Source organism: Triticum dicoccoides, chromosome 3B (genome assembly GCF_002162155.2).
Source record: "Triticum dicoccoides isolate Atlit2015 ecotype Zavitan chromosome 3B, WEW_v2.0, whole genome shotgun sequence".
Taxonomy (NCBI): Eukaryota; Viridiplantae; Streptophyta; class Magnoliopsida; order Poales; family Poaceae; genus Triticum; species Triticum dicoccoides.
The window spans coordinates 75,930,172-75,946,111 of NC_041385.1; the positions used below are offsets into that span (position 1 = coordinate 75,930,172).

General features: G+C 42.9%; 1 protein-coding gene across 1 annotated transcript; it reads right to left on the bottom strand.

The window, feature by feature from the left end:
• Positions 1-698: 698 nt before the first annotated feature.
• On the bottom strand, positions 699-3,359 carry LOC119274809 (ricin B-like lectin R40G3). The gene is made up of 4 exons (XM_037555529.1): positions 2,621-3,359; positions 2,254-2,376; positions 1,273-1,501; positions 699-1,045 (listed from the first exon to the last, which is right to left on the bottom strand). Coding segments are annotated over exons 1-4 (1,017 nt in total). The 5' UTR covers positions 3,284-3,359; the 3' UTR covers positions 699-1,043.
• Positions 3,360-15,940: the final 12,581 nt, after the last annotated feature.

Here is a 15,940-nt window from a genome sequence, read left to right on the forward strand (position 1 = left end):
GATATGGACAATTAAGAGTCCGCACAGATGGCAGCCCCAGATTTGAAAGGGCTCCATTGGATCGGTCATCGGCATAATTCGTGTAGCATATGGCATCTCACATCAAATTTACTGCGATTTATTTGGCAGATGGCAACAGGCAACTACCAGGGCGAGCCAGACACTCTCTAGTGGACAGGACATGGTACCAACAATTATTGCTAAAGCTGGAATGAGAAAAGTGGAATGAAAATAAAGCAGCGAATCATATCAACTTCATGAGAAGCGACATAGGAATTGACCTTGAGTACATTTCTTTTTGGTTTTGGAGGGACCTTCAACACTTCTTTTTTACAAGAAAAGAGGAGTCCCTGATCCCAGACAAGATCAAAGTGTCTGCACCTCAAAGATCTCACCAGAAACTGGAGGATAATACCTTTTTTTTAAACAAATTCAAGCAAATGCGAAACCATTTTTAAAAGGATTTTTTGTACATGTTCATACAGCTCCTGTCGATTTTCATGCAAAAAAGGAACAATTATGCTTCCTCAGGGAAAAAAGACAGTTTAAGCGCCAGAAAATAAGCACAGAACTTGTTTTTGTACTGGTCGAAATGCTTGGGTTTTCACCGTAGAGATTTGCAAATGACATGTACATGTCTGAATTTTTCATATTTTTTCCCATTTATAAAAGCATTTTTGGCACGCAGGAGCATATGCTACCTTGAGCCGAATTGAATATCGGCCACAACTATATGGATAGATCTCCGTTACAGCAATATGATGGGATAAACCAATTCTATTATACAGTGTAGTTCACAAACATGTCACACGGCATGTATATGCATGCATAATAATAAGCACTGGTTTGTTCATGCATCCATCACACATAATCTAGGCCAAATAAATCCATCATTACAAGTTCATCCATATACATAACTCCCCAAACAAAACAGACATACGGCTCACATTGGCGCCATCCTTTTTATTCCAGAAACATACAGTACTTGCTTATTATTAAGATCGCGCGCTGTTTGAACCAACAAACTGTAGCATGTGCATCATTCCTGCCATCATTACAAGACACAAATCAGTCCCCAAATTGCGACAGAAATACCTTGCTCGTGTCATGTACTAGCATGCATCTATGTTATGCTTGAGCGGGTATGTCTATTTGCATGAGAAGAAACAAACTGCAATGAACTAATCAAAATGTTCTAGTGAAACTGAACTGGAGCAACAAGAACTTAGTACACGGCAAGCGCAGGAGTAGAGTAGAAAAAGAAGAACTTACACCAGGCAACGATCTTCCAGCGCTGGTTGTCGCCCTCAGTCCACTCCCACAGAATGAGGGTGGTTCCATCGCGCACACCGCCATGGTCCTTGTCGCCATGGAGTGCATCAAAGTTCAAGTAGATGTTGTTCACCATCCTGATGCAGCGGTAGCCTGCCCCGACGTCCCTGCTCTCGGTCCAAAGGACCGACTCGTCCAGGGTGTCTGGATTGTACCTGGTCAGACGAACCTAGGATCCAAAAAACAAACCAGAAGGTAAGCAAATTCACAATACTGGAGCTGCACTTCAGGGTTGAGCATGAGCACATGACCATGTGACAACTCATGGCGTACCAAATTATTCTGGAACCAGTGTTGTCTAACGAGTTCACCATATTATTTTAGAGCTAGTGTGCACATGGACAACGGTAGAAGTCTGTGATATATGTGCACATGGATGCTAATGTGGAAGGCCATACTAGATCACAGTCACAGCAGGCACAATGACATCTTCTTACAAAGTTTGCGGAACATGACAGTGCACATGAACACACGTGGAAGTATTCTTATAGTTATGGTCTTGTATGGTAATGTGAAAATCGTAGCAAATTTAAGTTTTTGACACTGACATAATTTACTACGTTTTCTGAACATGACACCTGCTAGGCAAATATTATCCCCAAGAACATGGAGAAATTCCACTCATGCTGGACTAGTTTATACTCCTAGTGGTGATTATTCACTGAAACACCACAGGTCACACTGCCAATAAACTCAAAGTGCTTCTGTTCATTCAAGCTTTGCCCATTCTGTTTGCAGAATCGCTGCTACTATGATTGCAGAGGAAGTAGGCATTTGGAATGTGTGGCATGTGGTGTGCTTGCAGATACTCTGATATGTTCTAAATTTGCCAAAATCATGTAAGATCTACCGTGCGTGCACACTCATCGGATAGCAAAATTAGAAGTTGGATGGATGAACTGAAGAAAGGAGGTTAATTACAGGGTGAGATTGGCCGAGGGAGTGCTTGAGAGCCTCTCCGCTGGCCTTGTTGACGAGTGCCATGGCAGGGTAGCCTTCCTCATCCTTGACCCTTGTGCTGTACTTCATGTCCTTGATCCAGTGCTGCATCATTTGTGTATATTCAAATCCATCAACCACACGATCAGAGAAGAAGAAATAATACATAAAAAAGTTGCTTGAGCAAAAGCCAAACAGGATTATTGCTTTTCCCCAATTAGCAAAGGACAAGGCGGAAACGCCAAGTTTCCAGATCCCGGTGTGAAGTTCACTATACTATTCTGGATCGGGATCATGGAAGCATGTGGCCAATCTTGGATTGATCTTGCAGAGGTGTATGTGTGCGTACCTGCGTGTCGTCGTCGCGATCGGTGCGGACGAGGCAGACCTTGCCGTCCCTGGCGGCGAGGCTGAAGCTGTCCTCGCCGGCCTTGCAGAGGATCCTGTACGTCGGCTGCCTGGCCGCCGGGGCCGCCCCGCCGCCGTGGTGGGGGCGCGTCTCGTGGCCGTAGCCCCCGGATCCGCCGCCCCCGTACTGCGGCCTCTCGTCGCCGGACTCGTGGGCGACGTGCACCACGTTGCCGTACGCCGGAGCGCCGTAGCCCTCGTCGCGGCCTCCGCCGTAGGCCGGAGCAGGGGCGTGGCGCCCGTAGTCACCACCGCCGTAGCCCGCCGGCGCGGGCGCGTGGCGTCCGTAGTCGTCCTCGCGGCCTCCACCGTAGGCCGGGGCCGGGGCACCGTATGGCGGGGCGCGGCCGCCGTAGTCGTCCTCGCGGCCGCCCCCGTAGGCGGGAGGCGGGGCACCGTAGGACGGGGGAGGAGCGCCGTAGGCGGCGGGAGGGTGGCGGCCGTAGGCATCACCGGCGTCGTCGTCGGGGCGGCGGCCGTAGGACGGGGGAGGGGCGCCGTACGCGTCGGGCTCGTGGCGGCCGTAGGGGGCGGGGGCGCGGCGGTCTTCGTCGTCGTCGTCGCGGCGGCCGTGGCCGTGGCCGTGGCGATGCGGGAACTCCATGATTGATTGGTCTGTCGGTGGACTGGAAATGGGAACGCGGTGGACTGGTGGTGGATCTGGTCCGGGCCAAGCTCAGCCTATATACGTCGCGTCGCCGGAGTACATGTCGACGGGCGGGTGAGCGTGCTACGTGGCGCCAATGGCACGCACTCACACGACCGACCGCTTCAATTTCGCAACTGGGCGATGGCGATCGGTGGGCCGGCGGGGTGTCCACCACGTGCACAGCTCGACGCATACAGACTTCACTTGTCCACTACACACGTCGCGGATCGGCTCGGCGCTGAAAATCATGATCGTATCTCCTCCGTTGATTTTTCTCTCAGATGCCCCCACAGATCAGATCGTATCGAACCAAATCAGTCAAGTACCAGCTCAGCAAAAATCAACCAAACACTCAATTATCTGTCAAAAAAAAACCAAACACTCAATTATTGCTTGAATTTCAAGGAAGAAGAAGAAAAAGGATTCGATGTGATGTGTACGCTATGGCCCATAAAACATGGATAGTGCGGTTGGTGCAGCTGCGATTTGATTTTCTTGTTTGATTGTTGTGTGACATTGGTGTAACAGCAGTAAAGATATGTATGGTGGTTGATAATATAGTCGCATCAAGCCAGATGTGAACAACTATAAGACACTTTTCAAAATGTTTGCTCTGCGAGGCCATCTACCGCCTCCGCCTCCGCCTCCACCTAGCTCGCAACCCGCATCCCTTCCCTAATCGCCGGCGACCCCGACCTCAACTCTGCATACATGAGGGGAGCCCCGACGCTGCATCATCCCACTCTCTGCTCGAATGTGGGGCTCAGAGTTTCCTTAGGACCCAGTTCAACGAGATATGGGAGGGCGGTGTCATCTTCTTCTACCTCTATGGGTGGATGTGGTGCGCGGGGGGAGTGGTGTCAGATCAGAAGATTCGGGTTTTTTTTTTTGATAAATGAATAGGAGATTCATGAGCTTCTAGAGGTGCTAGATCGGGCGGAGCGGGCTACAGAGTTGGCAAGGATCAATTTAACGGCGGGCCATGTCGAGAACCAACGAGGAAGAGAGGACTCGGTTGTTCGAGACTGGTCACTATTGACAGCGGAGAGGATTCCCGCATGAGCGGCTGCTGAGTGTATTTTCTACACACATTCAACCATTGTTTTAAACCAGATATTCATGGATTTTCCCAGATAATCACTCCGATTTGTCACTAATGACTAATAAATGCAAAAGATTGTGGATCCCTTTTTATAATTTGTTTCTGCAGCTTTTGGACCATAAAGGGGAGGAAATTGAGCCATACATGGAAAAACAAAAGATGGGAGATCAAGTCATATCAAAGGGGGGGCGCCACAGGCTATCTAGAGCGAAAGACGGTGTCTAGTATGAGCAGGCGCGTTCGCACCATGTGTCGTTCGCACCGTGACATCATCCGTGACAACCTTCATAAAAGTGACAAGGGCCTATTTAGGACCATCAGAACCCTAGTCGCCGCCATCTCTATCTCCATAGCAATTCTCCCCATAGTTTGCCATAATTGCAATTGATACATCGCATACTGCGACATTGTAAGACTTTATACAATCATTCATCTATCATCAATGTTATCTACAATGTTCTACATCTATTATTTGATTGCAATGTGTGGGAAATCCTCTCAGGCAATGGGCTAAGGCATAAGCCTTGCAACCCTCTGTACCTGTGCTCGGGATCATTGGTATGACTTTACTTAAGTTGACACTATTTGTATGTGTGTTATCTACAACGCATTTTTCTCTTGTCTTATTCTCGTTCCAAGACTCCGCGGGTACCCAGAATATTCTAGATCAATTCAAGAGGAGGTGAAGTTCAGGGATACATGGGAGGCTATACCAAACACCGATGATAGTAATGATTTGTATAGTAGCTGAAAGCAACTCTCTTGGGATCATGAGTTGCAATCACTAAACGACAATGCATTACCCGCACGACGGTAAGGTCCTTCATTGGACAATAGACTCATGATATAGGTTGTTGATTGGTCATGATGTTATTTTGGTGCATTCCACACATCTAATTTTTGAAAGCACATCATAACGGTGTCTATCAGGACCATGTTGGAAATAAAGATAAGATCCTAAGTGCAAGTATAAGGTTTTAAGTAAAGTCATCATGCCCATGACTATTCCCTTATATTTGATCTCTCTCTCTCTCTCTCTCTCTCTCTCTCTCTCTCAACTACTGTTTGTTCAGTCTAGGAAACTTAAATTTCTTACAAGAACGATAGCTTTGCTTGAATTCATGTCTAACAGCTGAACTTTCCGTGGGTTTGATACCCAGAGTCATCCTTGGGTAAAGAGGTGAGGATTATCTACATCCAAAACTGGATCAAAGGTAATCAGCAGCGAAGGATTCTATCGCAACCTCTCGAGTCTAGCGAGGCCGATGGAGGTTATTCACGATGGAGTTTGATTAGAGGGCTCCACGACCTCCGGTTGCTTGCCTTGTGGGAATCTATCTTAAAGGATCGATATAGTTGACTAGGGGGGTGAATAGGCAACTAACAATTTTTAGCTTTTCTTTACCAATTTAAAGTTTGCATCAAAGTAGGTTGTCTAGATATGCAACTAGGTGAGCAACCTATATGATGCAATAACAACAAGCACACAAGCAAGCAAGACATGCAACATAATATAAGCTTGCACAAGTAAAGGTACGAGATAACCAAGAGTGGAGCCGGTGAAGACGAGGATGTGTTACCGAAGTTCCTTCCCTTTGAAGGGAAGTACGTCTCCGTTGGAGCGGTGTGGAGGCACAATGCTCCCTAAGAAGCCACTAGGGCCACCGTATTCTCCTCACGCCCTCACACAATGCGAGATGTCGTGATTCCACTATTGGTGCCCTTGGAGGCGGTGACCGAACCTTTGCAAACAAGGTTGGGGCAATCTCCACAACTTAATTGGAGGCTCCCAACAACACCATGAAGCTTCACCATAATGGAATATGGCTTCGCGGTGACCTCAACCGCCTAGGGTGCTCAAACACCCAAGAGTAACAAGATCCGCAAGGGATTAGTGGGGGGAATCAAATTTCTCTCGGTGGAAGTGTAGATCATGGCCTTCTCAACCAATCCCTAGAAAATCAACAAGTTTGATTGGCTAGGTAGAGAGATCGGGCGAAAATGGAGCTTGGAGCAACAATGCAGTTTGGGGATGGAAGAGGTGAGTCTTCTTGGAGAAGAAGACCCCTTTATATAGTGGGGGGACACATCCAATCGTTATGCAGCCCGCAGCCCGCATCTGGGCGGTACTACCATTGCTGGAGCGGCAGTACCGCTGCCACAGCGGTACTACCGTTGTGGCAAGCAGGCATAGGGCCACCAGGACTGAGGGAGGAGAAGTACACGCACTAGGGCGGTACTACCACCCTGAGGGCGATAGTACGCCGATAGGCGGTACTGCCGCTTCCTACAGCCGCTGGAAAACAGGGTAGGGCAGCGAGCTGAGCTGCAGTTGGAGCGGAAGTGGGAGCGGTACTACCGCCGATAAGCGGTACTACCGCCGATAAGCGGTACTACCGCGCCCTACTGTCGTCCCTACTATCGCTCCCCTGCGTGGTCTTTTACGGAAACCCGACACGAAAAATCGAGACCACAACAAGGGCGGTAGTACCAGCGGCACTAACAAGCGGTACTACCGCTGATAGGCGGTACTACCGCCCTGGCCGCAGTACTACCGCTTAGCACACATCACCCCTTGTTTTGCACAACACGGAAACTCCAAAGAAGCAGGAAGAAGGCGAGGGTGCAAGGAGAATGTGAACGTGATGATTCCACCCATAATCTTTCGAAACAGATCCCCTCTTGCTAGTACGGCTATCTCTACGACTCAATTCCACCGAAAAGAAACGAAGGAAAATAATCCGTCTAAACTGAAGTCCTCGAGGGGTAACAATCGCATAGTGCCCTTATATTAGATCACCTGAAACGCTTAGTGCACACGATTAGTCCGCAAACGTATTGTCATCAATCACCAAAACTACTAAGGGATAAATATGCCCTTCCAATCTCCCCCTTTTTGGTGGATTCATGACAACACGAGATTTGCACACAAAAAAAACTAGAAATTAAGCAAACCCTCTCCCACAAAATATAGACGGGCTCCCCCTAGAGGTGTGCACCAAGGAAATTAGCATGAAATTCTATGTGCACATCTTTAGGATCAAACTCCCCCTATATTTTGTAGACAGGCAACATCCTTGCATATAAGAATAACAACAAGTACATCTAAGCAAGGACAAGCATGAGAGCTATAATATAAGTGCTGGAAATGAAGCATCTCACAAGATAATAGGGTACTTGATACTAAAGTAGATAGGATAGGGTAGTTCACATATGTCTTACACCATATGGTCTAGCTCACAGCCGAAAGAAAGCGAACGAAAACGAACGAACACAACGAACACGAGACACAAACGAACACGAACACGCAAACACAAGACCTAAGGAAAATCCCTAACTCTCCCCCTTTGGCAGCAAGACACCAAAAGGGAAAGGGACGACACGACACATGATGGCAGTAGATCTCCATGGCATCACCAGTCATGCTCCTCCTCCTACTCTTCCTCATAAACCTCTGCAGCACGGGGAGAAGCGTGAAATCCGGTGTTCTACTCAGTGTCAGACCACGGGCAATGCACTCTGATCCAAGACTCCTCATCAGTGATCCGCTCCTCAGAGCCATTGCTACGTCTTGAGCTTGCGTTGGTTTTCCTTGAAGAGGAAAGGATGATGCAGCAATAGTAGCGTAAGTATTTCCCTCGGTTTTCGAGAACCAAGGTATCAATCCAGTAGGAGGCTCCTCAAAAGTCCCGCGCACCTACACAAACAAACAAAGAACTCACAACCAACACAATAAAAGGGTTGTCAATCCCTTCATGGCCACTTGCGAAAGTGAGATCTGATAGAGATAGTATGATAAGATAAATATATTTTTGGTATTTTACAATATGGATGCAAAAAGTAAAGATGCAAATAAAAGTAGATTGAAAGCTTATATGATAAAATATAGACCCGGGGGCCATAGATTTCACTGGAGGCTTCTCTCAAGATAGCATAAGTATTACGGTGGGTGAACAAATTACTGTCGAGCAATTGATAGAAAAGCAAATAATTATGAGATTATCTAGGCATGATCATGTATATAGGCATCACGTCCGTGACAAGTAGACCGACTCCTGCCTGCATCTACTACTATTACTCCACACATCGACCGCTATCCAACATGCATCTAGAGTATTAAGTTCATAAGAACAGAGTAACGCATTAAGAAAGATGACATGATGTAGAGGGATAAACTCAGGCAATATGGTATAAACCCCATCTTTTTATCCTCGATGGCAACAATACAATACGTGCCTTGCAACCCTTTCTGTCACTGGGTAAGGACACCGCAAGATTGAACCCAAAGCTAAGCACTTCTCCCATGGCAAGAAAGATCAATCTAGTAGGCCAAACCAAACTGATAATTCGAAGAGACTTGCAAAGATAACTCAATCATACATAAAAGAATTCAGAGAAGATTAAAATATTTCTCATAGATAAACTTGATCATAAACCCACAATTCATCGGATCTCGACAAACACACCGCAAAAGGAGTTTACATCGAATAGATCTCCACAAGAGAGGGGGAGAACATTGTATTGAGATCCAAAAAGAGAGAAGAAGCCATCTAGCTAATAACTATGGACCCGAAGGTCTGTGGTAAACTACTCACAACTCATTGGAGGGGCTATGGTGTTGATGTAGAAGCCCTCCATGGTCAATTCCCCCTCCGGCGGAGCGCCAGCGATGGCTCCAAGATGGGATCTCGCGGATACAGAAGTTTACGGCGGTGGAAATTGTTCTTCGTTGGCTCTCTGGATGTTTTCGGGGTACGTAGGTATATATAGGAGGAAGAAGTATGTCGGTGGCCGCCTGTGGGGCCCAGGAGACAGGGGCGCGCCCAGGAGGGGTGGGCGCACCCTCCTATCTCCTGGCCGCCTCATTTGCTTCTTGACTTACACTCCAAGTTCTCCGTATCACGTTCGTTCCAAAAATCACGCTCCCGAAGGTTTCATTCCGTTTGGACTCCATTTGATATTTCTTTTCTTCGAAATACTGAAATAGGCAAAAAAAACAGCAATACGGGTTGGGCCTCCGGTTAGTAGGTTAGTCCCAAAAATGATATAAATATGTAAAATAAAGCCCATAAACATCCAAAAGGGGTAATATAATAGCATGGAACAATCAAAAATTATAGATATGTTGGAGACGTATCAAGCATCCCCAAGCTTAATTCCTGCTCGTCCTCGAGTAGGTAAATGATAAAAACAGAATTTTTGATGTGGAATGCTACCTAGCATAATTCTCAATGTAATTTTCTTTATTGTGGCATGAATGTTTAGATCCAAATGATTCAAAATAAAAGTTCATATTGATAAAAGAAATAGTAACACTTCAAGCATACTAATAAAAGCAATCATCTCTTCTCAAAATAACATGGCTAAAGAAAGTTCATCCCTACAAAATCATATAGTTAGGCTATGCTTCATTTTCGTCACACAGAGATGTTCCCAAATTCTACACCCACGATGACAAGCCAAGCAATTGTTTCGTACTTAAATAATCTCAAACTTTTTCAACCTTCATGCAATACATGAGCGTGAGCCATGGATATAGCACTATGGGTGGAATAGAATATGATGATGGGGATTGTGTGGAGAAGACAAAAAAAGGAGAAAGTCTCACATTGACGAGGATAATCAACGAGCTATGGAGATGCCCATCAATTGATGTCAACATGAGGAGTAGGGATTGCCATGCAACGGATGCACTAGAGCTATAAATGAATGCTCAATAAAAGAAAACTAGTGGGTGTGCATCCAACTTGCTTGCTCACAAAGACCTAGGGCATTTGAGGAAGCCCATCGTAGGAATATACAAGCCAAGTTCTATAATGAAAAATTCCTACTAGTATATGAAAGTGACAACATATGAGACTCACTATATGAAAAACATGGTGCTACTTTAAAGCACAAGACATGAGACTCACTACATGAAGAACATGGTGCTACTTTGAAGCACAAGTGTGGAGAAAGAGATAGTAACATTGTCCCTTTTTATTTATTTTCTTTTTTCTTTTTTCTTTTTTTCTTTTTATTTTTTTCTTTGGCCTTTCTTTTTTTATTTTTGGGCAATGCTCTAATAATGATGTCATCACACTTTTATTGATTACAACATATGAATTACAACTCGAAACTAGAAAAAGATATGACTCTATATGAATGCCTCCGGCGGTGTACCGGGATGGTGCAATGAATCAAGAGTGACATGTATGAAAAATTATGCATGGTGGCTTTGCCACAAATACGATGTCAACTACATGATCATGCAATGGCAATATGACAAAAGTAATGTATGTCATGATGATGAACGGAACGGTGGAAAGTTGCATGGCAATATATCTCGGAATGGCTATGGAAATGCCATAATAGGTAGGTATGGTGGCTGTTTTGAGGAAGATATAAGGAGGTTTATGTGTGATAGAGCGTATCATATCACGGGGTTTGGATGCACCGGCGAAGTTTGCACCAACTCTCAAGGTGAGAAAGGGCAATGCACGGTACCGAAGAGGCTAGCAATGGTGAAAAGGTAAAAGTGTGTATAATCCATGGACTCAACATTAGTCATAAGAACTCATATACTTATTGCAAATATTTAGAAGTCATCAAAAATCAAGCACTACGTGCATGCTCCTAGAGGGATAGATTGGTAGGAAAATACCATCGCTCGTCCCCGACCGCCACTCATAAGGATGCACAAGCCAGGTACACTTCATGTTTCAAATTTGTTACACAACTTTAACCATACGTGCATGCTACGGGACTTGCTAACTTCAACACAAGCATTCTTTAAATTCATAATCACCCAACTAGCATGACTTTAATATCACTACCTCCATATCTCAAAACAATTATCAAGTATAAAATTGATCATAGCATCCAATTCACTTCCTATGATAGTTTTTATTATACCCAACTTGGATGCCTACCATTCTAGGACCAATTTATAACCATAGAAAATACCATGCTGTTCTAAAATACTCTCAAAATAATATAAGTGAAGCATGAGAGACTAACAATTTCTACAAAATTAAGCCACCGCCGTGCTCTAAAAGGTATAAGTGAAGCACTAGAGCAAAAACTATCAAGCTCAAAAGATATAAGTGAAGCACATAGCATATTCTAACAAATTCAATCAAGTGGGCTTCTCCCAAAAGGTGTGTACAACAACGATGATTGTGGTAAACTAAAAAGCAAAGACTAATATAATACACGAGGCTCCAAGCAAAACACATATCATGTGGCGAATAAAAATATAGCTCCAAGTAAAGTTACCAATGAACGAAGACAAAAGAGGGGATGCCTTCCGAGGGTATCCCCAAGCTTAGGATTTTGGCTATTCTTGAATATCTTGAGGTGCCTTGGGCATCCCCAAGCTTAGGCTCTTGCCACTCCTTATTCCATAGTCCATCAAAGCTTTACCCAAAACTTGAAAACTTCACAACACAAAACTCAACAGGAAATCTTATAAGCTTCATTAGTGAAAGAAAACAAAAACACCACATAAGGTACTATAATGAACTCATTATTTATTTATTTTGGTGTTAAACCTACTGTATTCCAACTTCTCCATAGTTTATAAACTATTTTACTAGCCATAGATGCATCAAAATAAGCAAACAACACACGAAAAAACAGAATCTGTCAAAAATAGAACAGTCTGTAGCAATCTGTAACTAACGCAAACTTCTGGAACTCTAAAAATCCTACAAATATAGGAAGTCCTGGACAATTTGTCTATCAATCAGCAGAAAAAATAATCAACGCAAAATCACGTTTCTGTGATTTAACAAAACTAATTTCGTACGTGCAAAGTTTCTGTTTTTCAGCAAAATCAAATCAACTATCACCATAGGGATCTAAACAGAAGGTAGATGCAAAATTTATTACTAAACAGAAACAAAAAAAATTGGGTTGCCTCCCAACTAGCGCTATCATTTAACGCCCCTAGCTAGGCATAAAAGTGAAGATAGATCTAAGTAGTGCCATCTTTGGCACTCAATTCATAAGTAGCCCGCATGATAGATTCATAAGGCAATTTAACTTTCTTTCTTGGAAAGTGTTCCATGCCTTTCTTTAATGGAAATTGGAATCTAATATTCCCTTCCTTCATATCTATAATCGCGCCAATCATTCTAAGGAAAGGTCTACCAAGAATAATAGGGCAAGAAAGATTACAATCTATATCAAGAACGATAAAATCTACGGGGACCAAATTTCTATTTGCAACAATGAGAACATCATTGGTCCTTCCCATTGGCTTTTTAATGGTGGAATCCGCAAGGTGCAAATTTAAAGAGCAATCATCAAGATCATGGAAACCTAGAATATCACATAAAGTTTTCGGAATCGTGGAAACACTAGAACCCAAATCACACAAAGCATAACAGTCATGATCTTTAATTTTAATCTTTATAGTATGTTCCCACTCATCATTAAGTTTTCTAGGTATAGAAACTTCCAAATTAAGTTTTTCATCAAAAGATTGCATCAAGGCATCAACGATATGTTTGGTAAAAGCATTATTTTGACTATAAGCATGAGGAGAATTAACAACGGATTGCAAAAAGGAAATACAACTTTCTAAAGAACAATTATCATAATCAAATTCCTTGAAATCTGAGATAGTGGGTTCAATGTTGTTTAAAGTCGTGACCTCTCCAATCCCACTTTTACCAAATTTAGCATCAAGATCTAAAAACTCCGAATTCTTGGGACGCCTTCTAACTAAAGTTGACTCATCTCCAGTACCATTATTATCAAGATTCATATTGCAAAACAAAGATCTAATAGGAGACACGTCAATAACTTTAAGATCTTCATCATTATTTTCATTGAAACTAGAAGAACATGCCTCTACAAAGCAATCTTTCTTAGCACACAATCTAGTAGTTCTTTCCTTTCACTCATCAATGGAAATTATCATTGCTTTGAAGACTCATTGATATCATGCTTAGGAGGAGTAGATCTAAGTTTAAGAGAATCAACATCAAGCGAAAGTCTATCAACGTTCCTAGCCAAATCATCAACTTTGAGCATTTTTTCTTCAAGCAAAGCATTAAAATTCTTTTGAGAGATCATAAACTCTTTCACACTATTCTCAAAATCAGAGGGCATCTTATTAAAATTACCATAAGAATTATTGTAGGAATTTCCATGATTATTAGAGAAATTACTAGGGAACGGTCTAGAATTAAAGTTTCCTCTATAAGCATTGTTTCCAAAACTATTCCTACCAACAAAATTCACATCCATAAATTCATTATTATTCTCAATCAAAGTAGACAAAGACATATCATTGGGATCAAGAGGAGTGTTTTTAGTAGCAAACAACTTCATAAGTTCATCCATCTTTCCACTCAAAACATTGATTTCTTCTATAGCATGCACTTTTTTGCTAGAAGATCTTTCGGTGTGCCATTGAGAATAATTAGCCATAATATTATCAAGAAGTTTTGTAGCATCTCCTAAAGTGATTTCCATAAACGTGCCTCTCGCGGCCGAATCTAAAAGATTTCTAGAAGCAAAGTTCAAACCGGCATAAAAAATTTGTATGATCATCCATAAATTCAAACCATGAGTAGGGAAATTGCGAATCATCAATTTCATTCTTTCCCAAGATTGGGCAACATGCTCATGATCAAGTTGTTTAAAATTCATAATATCGTTCCTAAGAGTGATAATCTTAGCGGGAGGAAAATACTTAGAGATAAAAGCATCTTTGCACTTGTTCCAAGAATCAATACTATTTTTAGGCAAAGATGAAAACCAAACTTTAGCACGATCTCTAAGTGAAAACGGAAATAACTTCAATTTAAGAATATCATTATCCGTATCTTTCTTCTTTTGCATATCACACAAATCAACAAAGTTGTTTAGATGAGTAGCGGCATCTTCACTAGGAAGGCTGGCGAATTGATCTTTCATAACAAGATTCAGCAAAGCAGTATTGATTTCACAAGACTCAACATCATTAAGAGGAGCAATCGGAGTACTAAGGAAATCATTATTATTGGTATTGGAGAAATCACACAATTTGGTATTATCTTGCGCAATGGCAACAAGTAATCCAACACACAAGCAAACAGAAAAAGGCAAGCGAAAAAGAGAGAGATTGGGAAAGAGATTGCAAATAAAACGGCAAGGGTGAAGTGGGGAGAGGAAAACGAGAGGCAAATGGAAAATAATGTAAATGCGAAGGAGATGAGTTTGTAATTGGTACTTGGTATGTCTTGACTTGAGCGAAGAACTCCCCGGCAACGGCGCCAGAAGTCCTTCTTGCTACGTCTTGAGCTTGCGTTGGTTTTCCTTGAAGAGGAAAGGGTGATGCAACAATAGTAGCGTAAGTATTTCCCTCAGTTTTTGAGAACCAAGGTATCAATCGAGTAGGAGGCTCCTCAAAAGTCCCACGCACCTACACAAACAAACAAAGAACTCGCAACCAACGCAATAAAGGGGTTGTCAATCCCTTCACGGCCACTTGCGAAAGTGAGATCTGATATATATAGTATGATAAGATAAATATATTTTTGGTATTTTATAATATGGATGCAAAAATTAAAGATGCAAATAAAAGTAGATTGAAAGCTTATATGATAAAATATAGACTCGGGGGCCATAGGTTTCACTAGAGGCTTCTCTCAAGATAGCATAAGTATTACGGTGGGTGAACAAATTACTGCCGAGCAATTGATAGAAAAGCGAATAATTATGAGATTATCTAGGCATGATCATGTATATAGGCATCATGTCCGTGACAAGTAGATCGACTCCTGCCTGCATCTACTACTATTACTCCACATATCGACCACTATCCAGCATGCATCTAGAGTATTAAGTTCATAAGAACAGAGTAACGCATTAAGAAAGATGACATGATGTAGAGGGATAAACTCAAGCAATATGATATAAACCCCATCTTTTAATCCTCGATGGCAACAATACAATACGTGCCTTGCAACCCTTTCTGTCACTGGCTAAGGACACCGGAAGATTGAACCCAAAGCTAAGCACTTCTCCCATGGCAAGAAAGATCAATCTAGTAGGCCAAACCAAACTGATAATTCGAAGAGACTTGCAAAGATAACTCAATCATACATAAAAGAATTCAGAGAAGATTCAAATATTTCTCATAGATAAACTTGATCATAAACCCACAATTCAACGGATCTCGACAAACACACCGCAAAAAGAGTTTACATCGAATAGATCTCCACAAGAGTGGGGGAGAATATTGTATTGAGATCCAAAAAGAGAGAAGAAGCCATCTGGCTAATAACTATGGACCCGAAGGTCTGTGGTAAACTACTCACAACTCATCAGAGGGGCTATGGTGTTGATGTAGAAGCCCTCCGCACTACTAGAAAAAGGGCTATAGATGGGATTGACACTAATGGCGCACCAGAGAGTAGGTGCACCATTAGTATATACTAATGGCGCACCACCTTCTGATACGCCATTAGAGTTGAAACTACTAATGGCGCACCAGGCAAAGAGTGCGCCATTAGTATCAAAAAAAATTTTGAACT